General features: G+C 51.1%; 3 protein-coding genes across 3 annotated transcripts; all 3 read right to left on the bottom strand.

Moving 5' to 3' along the window:
* Positions 1-10: 10 nt before the first annotated feature.
* LOC133216947 (T-box transcription factor TBX10-like) lies at positions 11-2072 on the bottom strand. Its single transcript, XM_061362046.1, has 8 exons — positions 2033-2072; positions 1666-1837; positions 1481-1582; positions 850-1021; positions 604-759; positions 454-521; positions 286-377; positions 11-231 (listed from the first exon to the last, which is right to left on the bottom strand). The coding sequence occupies exons 1-8, from the start codon at positions 2070-2072 to the stop codon at positions 11-13; spliced, it is 1023 nt and encodes a 340-aa protein (XP_061218030.1).
* A 7458-nt stretch (positions 2073-9530) lies between these two features.
* Positions 9531-10466, bottom strand: LOC133216944 (olfactory receptor 9G19-like). Its single transcript, XM_061362042.1, has one exon. The coding sequence runs from the start codon at positions 10464-10466 to the stop codon at positions 9531-9533; it is 936 nt and encodes a 311-aa protein (XP_061218026.1).
* A 4126-nt stretch (positions 10467-14592) lies between these two features.
* LOC133216943 (olfactory receptor 5G3-like) lies at positions 14593-15519 on the bottom strand. Its single transcript, XM_061362041.1, has one exon. The coding sequence runs from the start codon at positions 15517-15519 to the stop codon at positions 14593-14595; it is 927 nt and encodes a 308-aa protein (XP_061218025.1).
* Between the last annotated feature and the right edge of the window lie 1759 nt (positions 15520-17278).

Here is a 17278-nt window from a genome sequence, read left to right as displayed (position 1 = left end):
TGCTCCCCCATCACTGCTGCCCATAGCCAAAGGTGGGGGCCGCGGTGGTGCTGTAGGTGCTGAGCAAGGGGTAGGGCAGAGCGTGGGGCTTGGACCCCACAAGGACACTTGGGGGGCAGGCGAGGGGCTGGAAGTGGGGCACAGGCAGCTCAGGGAAGCCGGGGGCAGGCACTGGTGGGGCTGGTTGTGGGGGTCCAACAGTGGCCAGAGCCCCATGGCCATGGGGAGCCCCTGGAGGGGGCAGAGACAGCACCAGCGCCTCAGCCCCTTCTCTTCCCCCCCTACCTTTGCCCTGCTTCTCGGGGTGGGAGGGCAATAACGTGGCCCGGGCCCGGGGTCCCATTGCCCCCAATAGGGACCCTGCCGGCACCCCACACCTGCAAGAGAGATGCGGGGCTCAGGGGGGTGCCATGGAGCCCCTCTCATTGGGGTGGGGTTGGGGTTGGGTCTTACCATGGCTCAGGGTCCCCATCCCGAAAGCCCTTGGCGAAGGGGTTGCTGGCGATCTTCAGCTGGGTGATCTACGGATGGGATTGGGGTCATGGGGGGGGGCCCTGTGTGTGTCTGGGGGGGTACCCCGATGCCCCCCTCCCCAGGGCTCACCCGGTGGTTCTGGTAAGCCGTCACCGCCATGAACTGGGTTTCGGGGAAGCTGAAGGACTTGAAGTTCTGGTGGGCGAAGCGCTCGCTGTCGCGGCGCGGGTCCACCAGCACCACGTGGAAGCGGGGCTGGTAGCGGTGCATGGAGTTGAGGATGATCTGTTTGGGGGAGCACAGAGAGGGGGACATGGGCAGGAACCCCCCCCCCATGGAGGAGCCCATTCCCCAGCCCAGGAGGGGGGTCCTCACGTGGCCGTTGTCATCCAGGAGGTTGTTGGTGAGCTTGAGCTTGTCGAAGGAGACGATCTGCCGCATCCATTGCGCGCCCTTGGCCGGGGAATCGGGGTGGAAGTGGACCCGGCCGGGTGCTGCCGGCTCGGCCCGGCCTGCTGCCAGCCAGGAGGAGCTGTGGAAGGCGTATCTGAAGGGATGGGGGGCTCAGAGCCAGCCCCACAGCATCACAGCATCACAGTATGTTAGAGATTGGAAGGGACCCCATAAGCTCATCCAGTCCAATCCCCCTATGGAGCAGGAACACCCAGATAAGGTTACACAGGAACGTGTCCAGGCGGGTTTTGAATGTCTCCAGAGAAGGAGACTCCACAACCTCCCTGGGCAGCCTGGTCCAGTGTTCTGTCACCTCACTGAGAAGAAGTTTAAGTGGAACCTCTTGTGTTCCAGTTTGTACCCATTGCCCCTTGTCCTATCATTGTTTGCCACTGAGAAGAGCCTGGCTCCATCCTCGGGACACTCCCCCTTTATATATTTATATACACTAATAAGGTCACCCCTCAGTCTCCTCTCCTCCAAACTATAGAGACCCAGCTCCCTCAGCCTTTCCTCATAAGGGAGATGCTCCCCATCGCCCCATCATCCCCACCTGTATCTCTTGTCATCCAGCGGGATGAAGTCCATGAGCAGCACATAATCAGAGAGCGGGTCCAGCCCCGACAGCTTCACTTGGAAGGTGGGGAACATCCTCCTGCGAGGACAGCGGATGGGAATGGGGTGCCCCCCCCCCATTGATGGTGCCCCCCCACCCCATTGCCCCATTGTGGTCCCCACCTCCCCGCCTTGGTGACGATCATCTCGGTGCCCAGGCGGTTGAACTCCTCCCAGAGGCTGCCCATCTCCAGCCGTGCCGTGGCGTGGGACACGCGCCGGTTCTTGCCGCCGCTCCCCGGGCCCTCTGCTGCCCACCCCAGGCTGGGGGTGCACAGGGACCCCCCCAGGCAGGCTGTGGAGGGACAAAGGGGGTGTTGATGACCCCATGCACCATCACCCCCCTCCCATCGCCATCCATTCCACAGCGGGGTTTATCCCCATCCCCATTGCTGCCCTGTTGTTGTGGGGCTGGCGAAGCCCCCCGCACCCCAAAACCACTCTGGGACCCACTTCTGCACACAGGAGCATGGCCATGGGGGGGGTTTACCTGCCATGGGCGCAGCATCCGCGTCTCCATCCCCTGGCATGGTGGCAGTGGGGACCCCAATGGAGCAAGGCAGCTTCAGCACTGGGCTGTCCCCTGCATCCTGCCGGGGGTTTTATGCCCCACTTAGGGGGTGGAGACAGCGCAGTGGTCCCCAGGGGCTGGAGCACGGCCCCTTCCCAACCTGCCTGCACGCCTTGATGTGAGGGTGATGATGGACGGGACTGCTGATGGTGGCCATGGGACCACCCCAGATGGATCTCGGGGTACATTGGGCAGGGAAGGGTCAACCCTCGGGGTCTCTGATTGAAGGACATGGGGGCTGCTCTGACTCCCTCCCCTGGTCAAAGCCCCTCTGGGTACCATCAGCTCAGCCATCAACACCTGATATTAAACAGCACGGCATGCTGAAGCATCCGCAGTGTTGTGGCTGCTCATGCAAAGCCTCTACAGCTCTGGAATAGGGAAATGTGGGATGTGGTCCCCTCTCCCCTTGCAGCCATCCCAAACGCTGGTCCTGTCTCTGTGCTGGTACCCAGGGCCCCAGTCTTGTCCCACACCTCCCATCTCCGTGCTCAATCCCAGCCTGACAGCAGGAGATGGATGGGGAGAAGCCATGGCCATGGGGACAAGGGATGTGTGCAGGGAGGTCACTGACACAGGGATAAAGGTTGGAGGGGGCAGAGAGCAAAGGGGCTGCTCCATAGCCCCCTTCAAACTGCAGACTCCAGCACCTCGCTGCACACCATGGGGCAGGATGAAGGATGCTGGGGCTCTGCAGGAAACAGGGGACATTATCACAGGGATGCTGATGGCTTCTGCCCCTGGTGGTACCCTGGTGATGGAGGCACTGGGCAAGGGCTGATATCCCTCCCTGCTCTGCATGGAGCTGGATCCAAACTGGGATTCAGCTTTCACTTGTTTGGGATCAGTGCTTAAATCCTTCCTATGGCCATCATAATGGAGAGGAGAGCCTCTGCCCCCCATGTGCTTCAGGGTGGCCATGGGGGCTGTGTGAGCAGTGAGAGGATTTGGGACCAGGACTGATGCAAAGCAAGGAGGGGCCATATCCATGCACACCCCCTTACGTCCATCACATCCATACACATCCATACACATATCCCATGCCCTGCGGAGCCAGCTCGGCCCCATCCATCTCCTGCTGTCAGCCAGGCTGTGGCTGCAGGGCTGGTATTGAGCAGGGAGATGAGGAGGTGCGAGAGGCAGAGCTGACAGCAGGAGGAGGATGGAGGTGGCTCATCCGCAGCATCGCACTGTGTCCTGCAGCTCCTGTGAATGGTTTTACTGCTGGAGAGAGAAGGAAAGGGGAGGATGTGGCTCTGGAAGGGGTTGGAACCCCAGATGGTGCCCAGATTGTGGGGGTTTGTTCCCAGTGTGCACTGCCAGTGTGCACTTTCCTCCCATGTTTGGCTGTAGAAGGGGGTTCCACATAACCCCCATGAAGGATTTAACCTGCCCGAGGGGAGACTGAGCTGAGCTCTTAGGCAGAAGCTCTTCCCTGTGAGGGTGCTGAGGCGCTGGCACAGGGTGCCCAGAGAAGCTGTGGCTGCCCCATCCCTGGCAGTGCTCAAGGCCACAGGGGCTTGGAGCAAGCTGCTCCAGTGGAAGGGGTTGGGATTGGAGCTGGAGGAGCTTTCAGGTCCCTTCAACCCAAACCAGGCTGGGATTCTATGATGGGCTTGGGAGCATCCATCAGAGCCACCAGCGACAGAAGCAACCTTAAAGCATCCCTGAAAGTGCTCACACCCCGTGGAGATGAGGCCTCAGTGCCATGGGTCAGTGGTGGCCTTGGCAGTGCTGGGGCATGGTTGGACTTGGGGAGCTCAAAGAGCTTTGTCTTTTGCTTTCCCTTTTGCTTGGCAAATCAGAATAACCAGAGAGTGAATTCTACCGCTGCGCTTCCAGACAGGGTTGTAAAGTCATGAAGGGCCATGTTAAAAGGATGCCAACACCTTTAGCAACATAAATAGAGAAGAGAGCACATAAATGGCACACTGTGCAGGAAGTATTTTCAGGTTTTGATAGTCGAACTCATTAAATGACTTCCAGAGCCATTCAGCTCATTTCATTTAAGATACCTCAGAATTTAAGCTCAAGGTGGTGCTTGTGTGACCTCTAGTATGAATGAAGGCACTTTGAAAGTGTTTTAAGATGTGATAGTGATGAATCCCCACCAAAGGGCAGATACTATCAAGGAACCCCTGTCCCCTGCTCCACACCTTTGCTTTCCATCCCCCTGTTGGCAGCAATAAAAGCCATGATCTCCATGGCAGCCTGACCACAACAGAGCACAGGAGCTGTGGTGCTGCTCAGCAGCCTTCAGACCTGATACCTGGCAGCCCGTGGCAGCCTGGAGCAATGCCATTGCCTGCCCTGATGTCTCTCCCATTGCTTTCCTGCACAGAGAGCTGATGGGTGATGAGCAAACATTGCATACATAAACCACCCCAAAACACTCCAGTGTGTGCATTACCTCAGCCCATAGAGCTGCAGCCTCTGCCAGGACCATGGTGAAGCCTGGAGCCATGGCTGAGCCTGAGGGCTATCCTAGAGACATGAAATAACTTGGGCTGGAGGGAGAAGCTCCATGGCTGGATTCAGTTAAGTCAGGATCTAAGTGGTTTGCTCATTTCTTTACAACACACAACTGACAGGCACCCAGGGTCAATCAGCTGAATCCTGCTTTGTTCCCAAAGCTTCCTCATAATTCCCTGGTTATTATTTAGCCCTGATGATGGTTATGTTCCTGCTGAGCCTTGGGGGCAACCGGGGCAGAGGTTTCACAGTCCCCTTGTCCTTTATTTCAGTGTTCCACTGCTCTTACAGTGGGGTTTCCCCCCTCCCTCTGTTTCTAACTGGAATTTCTGATGCTGCAAATTCCCAATAGGAAAGCTGAGATGTACCCTCACCTGCAAGGTAAAGCACATGGAGAACTTGCAGGAGGCATCGAGTCACAAAGAATGTGACACCATTAATCCTTGTATTAATCCTTTCTCTGTCCCTGAAATCGTAGAATCATGGAATGGTTTCGGTTGGAAGGGAGCTTAAAGCTCCTCCAGCTCCAACCCCAACCCCTTCCACTGGAGCAGCTTGGGCTATTATTTAACCCAGATGACGGTTGTGTTCCTGCTGAGCCTTGGGGACAACCAGAGGCAGAGGTTTCACAGCCCCCTAGTCCCTACAGGCCCTTGTCCCAAGCCCCTCTCCTGCTTTCTTGTAGCCCCTCTTAAGGTATTGAAAGGCCACAATAAGGTCTCTCTGGTGTTTCTACAACAATATTCAATGACTTTATGTCCAGCTGGTCTCTCCTTCACCATCACCAAGTCTTTAAAAAGGAACATGAACTCTTAGTGTCTTGGAAACACAAGTCTGTGGCTACAACCCTATTGCTCTGCTCACTGTGGCTTCACACTGGAGCTGTTCTCAAACCCAAACCTTTTTGCTCCTTGTTGTGTGTGTTTAAGTAAACCAGTGGTTTGCTGTGTCTAAGGGCTGCCACTGCCTTCAATGGGGTTATCATCTGACCATGAGAGCAGAGCAAACACCAGGTGAGGTTCTAGGAAGCAGAAGCAGCAGCCAGCATTGCAATGCATCTGCCTGGTGGGTCATGATGAGCAGGCAATGAGGAGGCTGGCTTCTGGCATTGCTGCTGCTGAGCTCCTAATGGCTTTAGCTCTCCCCTTCCAGGTGGAGCTGCTTTCATTGTAGTTAAATCTGGTTTAAAGGCAGCTGAGCAAATGCTGGGTAGGAGCTGCCTGCCCTTCTTTGGGTTCTTAGTGACTGGATTTAGGAATCACCTCAAATGTCTCTAAGCAATGACTCATCTCCTTACATTTGAATGCACCATGTCACCTCTATGTGTTTACTGGGTCCATCAGCTCCCTTTATTGTTGAAGGAGATTTGGTGGGGTTCCTGCCTCCCACTGCAAGGCAGACACCTCCATTGCTGCAGCTGAAGAGATCTGAATGAACTCTACTGATTGCATTGGCCTGAGTCTCATCAGCTGTAATGGGACCTTGGCTCATAAATAGGTGAGGAGAGACACTCAGGTTTGTCTCTTAGTATGAAGTGTATTTAAAAGTGATGGAATATTCTTTGGAGTTCTTGCTCTGTCTCCTTTAGCTGGGGGATTAGAAAAGACCCAGAAGGTAGAGAAATGTGGTTTTTCTTCTTGCTTTTGTTTGGAAAGGATTTGAAGAGTTGTGCTTCAAGCACACTGCACTGTGGTGATGACTCCTCTCCATTGTGTGAAATCCACATTTATGGGAAGATCCAGGAATATGGAGTCCCACCTTTTCTCTAGGTTGGCTGGAAACTGAGCTACCTTAGTTTTCCTTAATGTAGAAATGAAAGGCAGAGTCTCAGTTTGGTCTTACTCCCATTAAAACTGATGGCCAAGGTGTCTCTCTATTGTTTTTAAAAGAGAATTGGGAGATACTAGAATGGCTTCTTCTAGACACCATTGGTACCCTGGAGAAGGGAACCATCCTGAGGTCCTGGTGGAAGAAGCAAGGAGATCTTCTTCAGACACTGGTGAGTTCATCTCTGTGTCTGCCTTTACCACTGTTCATGGCTTGGAAAGAGATGGGGGTGGATTGAGCTGAGCTCTTAGGCAGAAGCTCTTCCCTGTGAGGGTGCTGAGGTGCTGGCACAGGGTGCCCAGAGAAGCTGTGGCTGCCCCATCCCTGGCAGTGCTCAAGGCCAGGTTGGACACAGGGGCTTGGAGCAAGCTGCTCCAGTGGAAGGGGTCCCTGCCCATGGCAGGGGTTGAAGCTGGATGAGCTTTAAGTTCCCTTCCAACACAAACCAGGCTGGGATTCTATGATGCAGGCCTGTGAAATTGTCCTTAATACACAAACATGCCAACACACTGATCCTCCAGGTCACTGGCTTTGGGCATGAGCCATCTCTGTCAAGCAAGGCACTTGTAGAAGTGAACTTTGCTAACAAAGAAGAAAGTTTCTTCCTTGTTATCCCAGCTAATTAATCTCTGATGGCTTGTTATGAAGAATGAGGTAAGTCACATCCAAGTCTTCTGAGAAGCTTTTCTGGTGATGAGGAAACTTCCTTGGTAACCCCCAGAAGGTCTTGTTAAAGCTGATGACTCCTGGAAGGGTGGTTGGTCCCCAGAGACCGATTCTTGCTTTGGCAAAGTGAGCAGCATCTCTTGTGATGGAAATAGCTCTGAATGCTTGTATTGTGGAAGCCTGGATCTCGGGCCTGCTGGAGGGCTTTCTGTGCCCATACAAACTTGGTCATACTCGTCTCTTTAAAGACACATCTCTGTCTTCATTACATATGCAGATAATGTGGTTCTTGCCAATGGGGTGCTTTGTCCCTATCTACTTTTGACCCCCTAGTAAAGGGAGCTGTGGAAGCTCATTGCATTTCTTCTCACCTTTGGACCTGCTCAAGGAAACCTCATACTTGAAACTTCTTGTCATTATTTGCCTTGGGATGGATGTGCTTGTGTCTTTTAGGCTGTGAGGCAAGTTGGAGTCCACTACATCCACCCTCCGTGTCTGACTGGCCTTCATAAATGTGGTTTTCCTACTATTATGAATTTTGGATTGGAGAATAAGCATGGAGATGGGGTCAGCTGACTCAACATTTACAGTTCATTGCCCAGTTATGTGATAGTCAGGTCCCTTCTAGAATGGATAGAAATAAGAGGATGTTTAATAATGTCATAGGTTGGTAAGGATGGATGTGGTCCAGAGCAGGTCTGAACATCCGAAGGACTTGTACCATGCACCCTCTGTCCCTGGTATATGCACCTTAGAATAGATTTTTCTGGATTAAACTAATTCCAGTCAGGATCTGAAGGCCCCCTGGAGGTCAAACTGCATCAGCTGCCTGCCTCAAACCTATTTTCAGTTTGTTTTAATCCAAAAGACAGGACAAGAGGAACCGGCCTCAAGCTGCACCAGGGCAGGGTTAGATGGAGCTGAGGAACAATTCCTGCCCCAGAGGGTGCTCAGGCATTGGAACAGGCTGCCCAGGGCAGGGCTGCAGGCACCGGCCCTGCAAGTGCTCACACACCGTGTAGACGAGGCCTCAGTGCCATGGGTTAGGGGTGTCCTTGGCAGTGCTGGGGTAAGGGTTGGCCTGGGTGAGCTTAAAGGTGTTTTACAACGTGGTTGGTTCAATGAGTCCAAAATGAGCCCAGTTCATGCAGCCTGACCCCAGCCTCTGACGGGGATGGAAACACAGTGAGGGGAGGATGCTCTGTGTGTGTGTGTGTGTGTGTGTGTGTGTCTTCACACTTGAACTCTTGAAACTGCTCTCTTTCTCTGAACAAATACTAGAGATACAGGAACACACCTCCACCGAGCACAGATGGAGACACAAAACTGATTTAATGACTCAACTTTTATTTATCTAAGTGTGAAGAAGATGAAACTACTTCAGATCTCCTACTCTGTGCTCCCAACAGTCTTAAAAGATTTATTGTAGTTTTCCTTTCAGTTGGACTAAAATTTTATAAAGGAAAAAAAAGAAGGTAATTTAAGAACTAAGCAACTACTTTTTTTGCGTGTTTTCCTCTAAGTTGTGATTGAAACTACCAGTTAAGTTGCATGGAAGGAGACAGATGCACTGAAATGCTCCAGGTCAGGTTTGGTTGCCCTCTTATAGAAATGTGGTGCCATTTGCTCTGTCCTGAAGGGCTGAGGACATTGCCATGCACTTGACATGTACATCATGCAACCTTCTGAAGGGTTGGGTCATTCTGGAGCAACATCTGAAAGCTCAGAGGGAGCCCCAGGGGCCCCTCCAGGTTGTTAATAGTCAGTGTTCAGGCAACTGGACTCAGTCCCAGATTCCTTCCTGACATTTGTTCATCCAATCTGACCTGCTCATGTATATCATTGGGATAATGGTCTAGGACTATGGAATTATGTGTATGTGGTGCTGGCATCATTGTGAAGAACTGGGACAGCTCAGGAACAGGCACATGTTACTTCATGACTTCTGGTTGCCCAAAGCAGTGGTAAATGCTCCATCCCTGGCAGTGTTCAAGGCCAGTTTGGACACAGTGGCTTGGAACAAGCTGCTTGAGTGAAAGTTGTCCCTGCTTGTGGCTGAAGGTTGGGACTGGATGTTCTTAAGTTACTTTTGAGCCCAAAGCTGTCCATGGTTCTCTCACACATGGAGCTCCAGTCGAGCTACTGGTTGGGTCAGAAGTAATGAATGTTTAATTCAGATAAAGCACAGTGCAAAGGTGATGTGCAACAATCTCAGCTGCTGCTAACATCCCATTTTATAGCAGATATATACTGCATATGGGGAGAGGTGTGATGGAGAGGAGATCTGTCTGCACAGTGCCATCTCCTGTCTATCATGATGCACTTAAAGATCAGAAGAGTTTATGCTCCTGCATGGACTGTGAAAAGTGATAAAGGAAGACACAAACAAGACAAGGTGGGTGCACTTTTTGCCATGTGCATATCTGGGGCCATAACCCCCGGGTTTCTTCTGTTAGGAAGCTCTCTGTCTCTTCAGCAGTGTCTTCAGTGCCTCCTTCACTTCCTGGTTTCTCAGGCTGTAGATGAAGGGGTTCAGCATGGGAGTCACCACCGTGTAAAGCACAGAGACCACCTTGTCCCTCCCCAGGACATAGGAGGAGCTGGGCCGAGTGTAGATGAAGAGGATGGAGCCATAGTAAAGAGTGATGGTGGTGAGGTGGGTGGCAGAGGTGGAGAAGGCTTTGCGCTGCCCCTTGGTTGAGCGCATCCTCAGGATAACAACCAGGATGGAGATGTAGGACATGAGGATGAGTGCAGAGGGGAGGATGATGTTGAAGGTCAGGATGAAGTAGAGGAGGGACTGGTAGCTGTCTGTCACATCACAGGAGAGCTTCACCAGTGGGAGCAGGTCACAGAAGAAGCCATCGATGACATTGGAGTCACAAAAGCTGAGGGTGAATATGTAGCTGGTAATGAGGGTAGAGTTGGCAAAGCCATTGAGGTAGGCAGTGACCACCAGCCCTATGCAGAACTTCTTGGACATGGCAGCAGCATAGAGCAGTGGGTTGGAGATGGCCACGTACCTGTCATAGGCCATCGCTGCCAGCAGGTAGCTCTCGGTGCAGGTTAAGCCACTGGAGACAAAGAACTGAGCAGCACACCCAGCAAAGGAGATGCTCTTGTCCTCAGAGATGCAGTTCAGAAGGATCTTGGGGGTGAAGACAGAGGAATACCAGAGGTCCAGGAAGGACAAGTTGCCAATGAAGAAGTACATTGGCGTATGGAGGCTTGAGCTACGGCATATCACCAGCATGAGAGTGATGTTGCTCATGAGGGTGGTGATGTAGACTAAGGTGAACACCATGAACAAGAGAAGCTGCAGCTTTGGGTCAGTGGTGAGCCCCAGGAGGATGAAGCTGGTGACTGAAGTGTGGTTCCTCTCTTCCATGGTGAGGGAACTGAACTGGAGACATGGATCCCAGTGGCTATTTCATAGCTGTGGTGTGGGGTCTTGATCATGGGCTAAGAGAAGGGCTTCCATGGTGCTGGCATTGCTCTCTGTACTGAAACACAGCTGTACACACAAAAGAGAAAAGCAGAGTAAATTTTGCATTGAGAGAATCTGCACTGTTATGGTTTGGTTGTGCTCTTTTACCTGAGGATGATGGAATGGTTTGCGAAGGACCCTAAAGCTCATCCAGTTCCAGCCTGCTGTCCAAGGCAGGGGCACCTTCTATTTGAGCAGGTTGCTCCAAACCCCATCCAACCTGGCCTTGAATGCATCCTTGCATTCCCTGACTTCAATGAATATGAGATCTCAATCTCGGTGTCACGTTAAGTTGCTCATATATTAAGACTCTTTAATTAGAATTTCACATGGGGAAACTGGAGATAGAGGCTGAAGAGAAATGTATATGGAGTCACTATCTTCTTCAGCCCAACACAGCTTGATTAGTTTCATTGTCATCAGTATTACCAGTAGAAGCATTGTCTCATTGGGTTTTCTCTTTTGCATGAGCAAACACTGAAGGGTTGAATGTGCACCTAAATGTCTTAATTACAAGTGTGTGTATGTTAGGACCTCTGGTTTTAGGCACATTACTGAAAGCAGCAGTTATTCATTGCTAGTGTGTGTTTGCACAGCTGAATGCAGGCACAGAAGCTGCAATTTGTCCCTCCTGACATTGCCAGCCTAAAAATGAATTACTTCAGCTCTTCCATAGCCAATGGAAGTGGTAGACTCTTCCACAGGAAGACCAGAAGATGAGCTGTGCCCTGCTGCTTCCTTGCAGCTTCCCCTATGCTCCAGTCAGGTTTGCAGGACCCTCTCTCAATTGCCTCTCATGCTGGCTGCTCCTCAATGGGCCTGATGATTTTCTTATCTGGCCTCATATGTTCATTCCTATGTTTGTCATTAGGTACCACAAAGGATGGGCAGAGAGATGAGGAAACAAAGAAAAGAAAGATGAATCCCCTTGAAGATTTACCTTCTTGGCTAATGTGATGCTGTATCCCTCTGTTGACCCTTTTTACCCAGGAATACTCACACACGATCTTGTCCAGCAAGATCCCATATGTCCCATGGAGCCGTGACCTGGAGCTTATCACCAGCATGAGGGTCCAATGTGGAATCACAAGTTTACAGACCACGAGAACAAAAGCACGCTGAAGATCTCTGTTTGACAGCCCCACACCACCTCATCTCCCAGGGCAGAGCAAGCAGGTACGTCTTCTCCTGTCCCAGCATTGCCTGTGTGTGTGGTTGGGGATATTTATCCACTGCTTCATTCTGTATTTCCTTAAGGACCAGGTCCCTGAAGCAGATTCTCAGTGTGGCCTTTGCACCCAATGAAATGTTGCTGCACAGCTGTGCATCCCCCCGAGATGCCTTCAGTGCTCACTGTTTCCATCACTGTAGCTGCAGAACAAAGGTGCAATCTCAACATCCATGTTCTTTACACTGAGCTGATTGTATGTTTTTCCAGTCTGAACGTGGGAGGAAACAAGAACTCTTCCTAGGAGTCTTCCCCAGAGCATCCTGCAGCTCTGTCTTCCTCAAGATGTGGATCTGGGCTCTCAGCATGGGGATTATCAGGGTGAAGTCAACAGGCACCAGGCTGGACACAGTCTTGTGTGACTTGACCTAGTGTGAGGCATTCCTGCCCATGGCACGGGGTTGGGATTTCAGGTCTTTACCAACCCAAACCATTCCATGATTCTATGACACCCCTTTGTCCTGGTGCAGGGGATAACTTGAGCTCTGCAGTCAATGGTGAGAGGTGGGAATTTCTAGGTAGTATTCAATTAAGCTCTTTAGGATGGTTGTTTTGGAGTAAGGTGAATTGCTTCTTAGAGGACCTGGCAACAATAGGGTGAGAAAGGTCAGATGAAAAACCAAGCCTGCAGACTACAACATTCAACTAAATCATGCTCAGATTTAGCTGGTATGCTCAATTTAAGCCCGGAGGTAGTTATAAATGATCTGTTAAAGAAAAACCCAAGCAGAGCAACCCCAAATGTTCTTTCCAATTGAATTTTAGCATTTCTTCCTGGAGTCCTGCAGGCACCAGGCACCAGGAGAAATCCCATCCCAATGCATTGGACTGGCCTCTGCATCACATGCTGAAGCCACTGAAAGATTCATTTCATTCCCTTTTAGGCAACTCAGTGCTCATCAAGTCAGTGTTGAAACGATATAGATTTGAGTGCAATGAAATGAAGCTTCAAGTGCAGCTGATGAGTATTCTCTTAGGCATTAACATTTGTCTGAGTGTCTTCTCTCATTCTCAGGACAAAAGTTTGGGAGTTATGGACCAAAACCTGGCCTATTTAGGGAAGGAAGCCACACAGACTCAATAGACTTCTATATTTTGGGGTAGGTTTTGCTTTCTGTATGCCTTTACCTGAAGATTCATAGGAGGATCTTGGCATGTTGGCACACTCAAGCACAGGTTCTGTTTTTTCTATAGCTCCTGAGTGACTAAGATTTAGTGAATGGAATAAGGAGTATGATTAAAACCAATAACCCAGACACAATGAGACAGGCTTCATGATGCTTCAAGCTGATGATGCTTTTCCAACCTTAGATACCTGCCAGAAAATGTTGCTTTTGTCCTTTTAGATATAAATTGTGCTGGAAAGCTGGGCACATCATTGTGTGTAAGTGAGCTGTGAATGTGGGATGAGGTTTATCTGCGTTGAGATGCTGCAAGGGCTGGAGCAGCTCTGCTCTGGAGCCAGGCTGAGAAAACTGGGCTGGGGCAGCCTGGACAAGAGAAGGCTCCTGAAGGGGAGACCTGAGAGCAGCTCCAGTGCCTAAAGGGGCTGCAGGAAACCTGGAGAGGGGCTTGGGACAAGGGCCTGTAGGGACAGGCCAAGGGGAATGGCTTGAACCTGCCCGAGGGGAGACTGAGCTGAGCTCTTAGGCAGAAGCTCTTCCCTGTGAGGGTGCTGAGGCGCTGGCACAGGGTGCCCAGAGAAGTTGTGGCTGCCCCATCCCTGGCAGTGCTCAAGGCCAGGTTGGACACAGGAGCTTGGAGCAAGCTGCTCCAGTGGAAGGGGTCCCTGCCCGTGGCAGGAAGCTGGGACTGGATGAGCTTCAGCTTCCTTTCTAACACATACCATTCTATGATTCTGTGTCTCTAGGATAGCCCTGAGGCTCAGCCATGGCTCCAGGTTTCACCATGGCCCTGGCAGAGGCTGCAGCTCTATGGGCTGAGGTAATGCACACATTGGCATGTTTTGGTGGATTTTCATGTATTTGTTGTTTTTCCACCACAAATCAACTCTCTGTGCAGGAAGGCAGCAGCAGAGACCTCAGGGCAGGCAAGGCCATCGGCGCAGGCTGCTGTGGGCTGCCAAGTCTCAAGGCTGCTGAACAACACAATAGCTCCTATGATTGTTTCTGGTCAGGATGCTATGGAGATCGTGGCTTTCATTGCTGTCAACAGGGAGATGGCAAGCAAAGGTGTGGAGCAGTGGACAGGGTTTTCCTTGGTAGGGTCTGCCCTTTGGTGTGGATTCATCACTAAGACGACTTAAAATGCTTTCTAAGTGCATTCATTCATTACAGAGGTCACACAAGTACCATATTTAACTTAAGCTCTTTGCTGTCTGAAATGAAATGAAGTGAATGGTGCTGGAAATCATTTAATGAGGTTTGAAAATCAAAATCTAAAATTACTTTGTGCACAGTCTGCCAGTTATTTCCTGTCCTTTCTATTTATTATGTTAAAGGCGTTTGTGTCCTTTTGTTATGGCCCATACTGACTGTCTAGAAATGGAGGCTGATTTAGTTCAACAGTAGAATTCATTCTCTGTTGATTCTGATTTGCCAAGCAAAAGTAGTGCAGAACAAAACACAGAGCATACCTTGAGTGCAGGCAATTATAAAAGAGTTTGCAATGTTCCTATTTGTATATGCAGGTGTTGATATCAAAGCAGCCCCTGCATCATGTAAGTTAAGGGGCAAAAGACTCCCCCAGCAAATGTTGTCCACCTGAGATACTTAATAAATAGCTGAGCATTTACCCATATCTCCATTCTATCTGGCCCTAAACATACAGCATTCAATATCACTTTATTTTCAAGAGTCTCCTCAGTGCCTCCTTCACCTCCCTATTCCTCAGGCTGTAGATCAAGGGGTTCAGCATGGGAGGCACCACGGTGTAGAGCATCACAGCGCATTTATCTCCTCCTCTTGAGCTGTTTGAGCTGGGGTTTAAGTAAGTAAAGAAGGATGCCCCACAGAAGATGCTGACAGTGGTGAGGTGGGAGGTGCAGGTGGAGAAGGCTTTGCGCTTGCCCTCGGCTGAATTGATGCTGAGGATGGTGGGGATGATGGCCACGTAGGAGAGAAAGATAAACAGGATGCTGGACACACCAAAGAGAGATGCTGCAGTGGTCAGGATGATGTGGCTGAGGGTGGTGTCAGAGGTGGAGAGCGAGATGAGAGGGGAAATGTCACAGAAGAAGAGGTCGATGGTGCTGGAGCTGCAGAAGGACAGGGTGGACATGCTGATGGTCTGTGCCACGCCATTGGTCAGCCCCACGAGGTATGAGCCAGTCACCAGCTGGAAACAGCACTTTGGGGACATGACAAGGGGGTACAGCAGGGGATGGCAAATGGCCACGTAACGGTCATAGGCCATTGCAGCCAGCAGGAAGTACTCAGTCATCCCAAAGAAGTCAAAGAGGAAGACCTGAGCCACACACCCAGCATAAGCAATGATCTTCTTCTGTGACATCAAGTCAACCAACATCTTGGGGGTGATGATGGTGGAACAACAGAGGTCTACAAAGGCCAGGTTACCCAGGAAATAATACATGGGGGAGTGGAGGTTGGGGCTGGCCCTGATTAAGATGATGATGCCCAGGTTGCCCACGATGGTGACAAGGTAGGTGAGCAGGAAGAGCAGGAACAAGTAGACCTGAGTCACCGGCTCCTCTGTGAACCCCACCAGGCTGAACTCGGTCGCTTGGGTGCAATTGCTTTGTGCCATGGGCTGGATGGGGCTTTCTGTGTGAGCTCCTGGCTGGAGGTTTCTTCTCCAAGAGGCAGTGCTGTCCCAGGTGGAAAAGCCTCTGTGTGGTGGGAGCTGCTCAGAGACAGTCCTGCAGGATGGAAAGGGAGAGTTCAGGCACAGATCAATGAGGAACAGGTTGGGGACAGTCCTGTGCCAGCACAGGTAGAACAAAGGGGTGCTGAAGCAGTTAAACACCATGGCACAATGTGGTGTGTGCTCCTCTGGCTCACCTTGAGATGTTGAGCAATGACCTCTGTGGAAAGCAGTGGGGAGGTTCCACTCACCTCAGTGCTGACCCTGGGCTTGGAGACCATCCGGCTCAACCTGGAACACAGAGAAATGTGGTGCTTTCACGGTGCAGAGTTGATCCCTCATCCTCTTGTGGGCATTTCCCAACCACCCGCTTCTTCCCTCTCCGCTGGGAGTTCTTCCTAACAGGAATGAATTCCTGACCTATGGAAAGAGCAGGTTGGAGAGGGCTTGTAGCAACCTGCTCTAGTGGGAGGTGACCCTGCTTGAGGCAGGGGTTGGAGTTGGATCATTTTCAAGATTCTTTCCAAAAAAAACCCTTCTGTGATTCCAGTCATCCTTACATGGAGATTTGGTTTGGTTTCTCCTTTTTCCTGACACACTTTGTTTGCTTTAAAATCTTTTTCTGGGTTCTTTGGCTGTTCCTCAACACATCAGCAGAAATGGGCAATCCCCAGAGCTCAGCAATCTCTTCTTGACATTTTTGGGGTTTTTTGTGGAGAAAATAAATTTCTTTATCTGCCTCAGCAATGGGGAGCACCCTGAATGTCCTGTACAGAAAAGCTTCTGGTGCTCATCCAGGAGCCCTTTCTGGTCAGTGAGCAGAGGAAGCCTCCTGAGAGTGTTCTCCAGCAGGGTGATCTTCAAATCTGCTTTCTCAGCGGCAGCGTGGGGAGGACTCAGCACAAGGAGCTCCCTGGGAAACCCAGAGCATCATCAAGAACTGGAACCCAGGACCCTGCAGTAGGGCAGGAGATAAGACAGGAGCTGGTGCTTGTTGGCAAGAGAGAACCACAGGAGATGATGGCTCAGCACACACTGTCCTTGCACAGAGAGCTCAGAATGGGTTGGAAGATGCTGCCCTTCTCTTACATCTCAGCTCTGTCTCTGCTGCCCTCCTGATGCTCTCGGAGAGGAATGTGGAGATGAACGTGCCTGGAGCTGTGCAGGGAGCCTGGGAATGAACCAGCATCAGCAAACCCCCTTCCTATTTCAAGTGATGTGGGGATGTGGGACTGTGAATCTCTTTGGGCCCCAGGAGGTGACAAAGCCCACAGCAGGTCATTATCTCTGTGCTGTTTTGTTTGGAGAAGAATTGTACCCAGAGGAGATGACCTCAGCTTGAGCGAGCAAAAGGTCTTTGGGCTCCCTTAGAGCAAACCACAGAACAACCCCACCTTTCGCATCCACTTTTGGAGCATTTCTGAGGCACCTACAGCTTCACAGGTGCCATAGTTGACATTATGATGGCAGGGAGGTGAGAGGGACCTTGCCAATTGGAGCTGGTACCAGGGCCCATCAGCAATGTCAGGCACCACAGGCAATGAACCAGCTTTCCGCCCATCTTCAATTCCTTGTACTTAAACCATAGCTCACAAATTTGGCTGCAAAGGAGCCAACAGAAGATCGTGGTGAGCTTGCTAACAGTGAGGTAAATGCTGTCCACTATTTCTTCTTCATCCAAGCTTCTGTGCTCACATCAACC

The sequence above is a fragment of the Neopsephotus bourkii genome, unplaced genomic scaffold, assembly GCF_033783945.1.
Source record: "Neopsephotus bourkii isolate Nb327-2 ecotype Australia unplaced genomic scaffold, CSIRO-AGI_Nbou_v1 NB_1074, whole genome shotgun sequence".
NCBI lineage: Eukaryota > Metazoa > Chordata > Aves > Psittaciformes > Psittacidae > Neopsephotus > Neopsephotus bourkii.
This window is presented reverse-complemented; position numbering and strand designations above follow the sequence as displayed.

Coding starts and splice junctions, on each gene's coding strand:
- LOC133216947 (XM_061362046.1), bottom strand. CDS start 2,072: ATGCCAGGGGATGGAGACGCGGATGCTGCGCCCATGGCAG. Junction 1,583..1,665: donor ATCGTCACCAAGGCGGGGAG/GTGGGGACCACA, acceptor CTGTCCTCGCAG/GAGGATGTTCCCCACCTTCC. Junction 378..453: donor GATGGGGACCCTGAGCCATG/GTAAGACCCAAC, acceptor TCTCTCTTGCAG/GTGTGGGGTGCCGGCAGGGT.
- LOC133216944 (XM_061362042.1), bottom strand. CDS start 10,466: ATGGAAGAGAGGAACCACACTTCAGTCACCAGCTTCATCCTCCTGGGG.
- LOC133216943 (XM_061362041.1), bottom strand. CDS start 15,519: ATGGCACAAAGCAATTGCACCCAAGCGACCGAGTTCAGCCTGGTGGGG.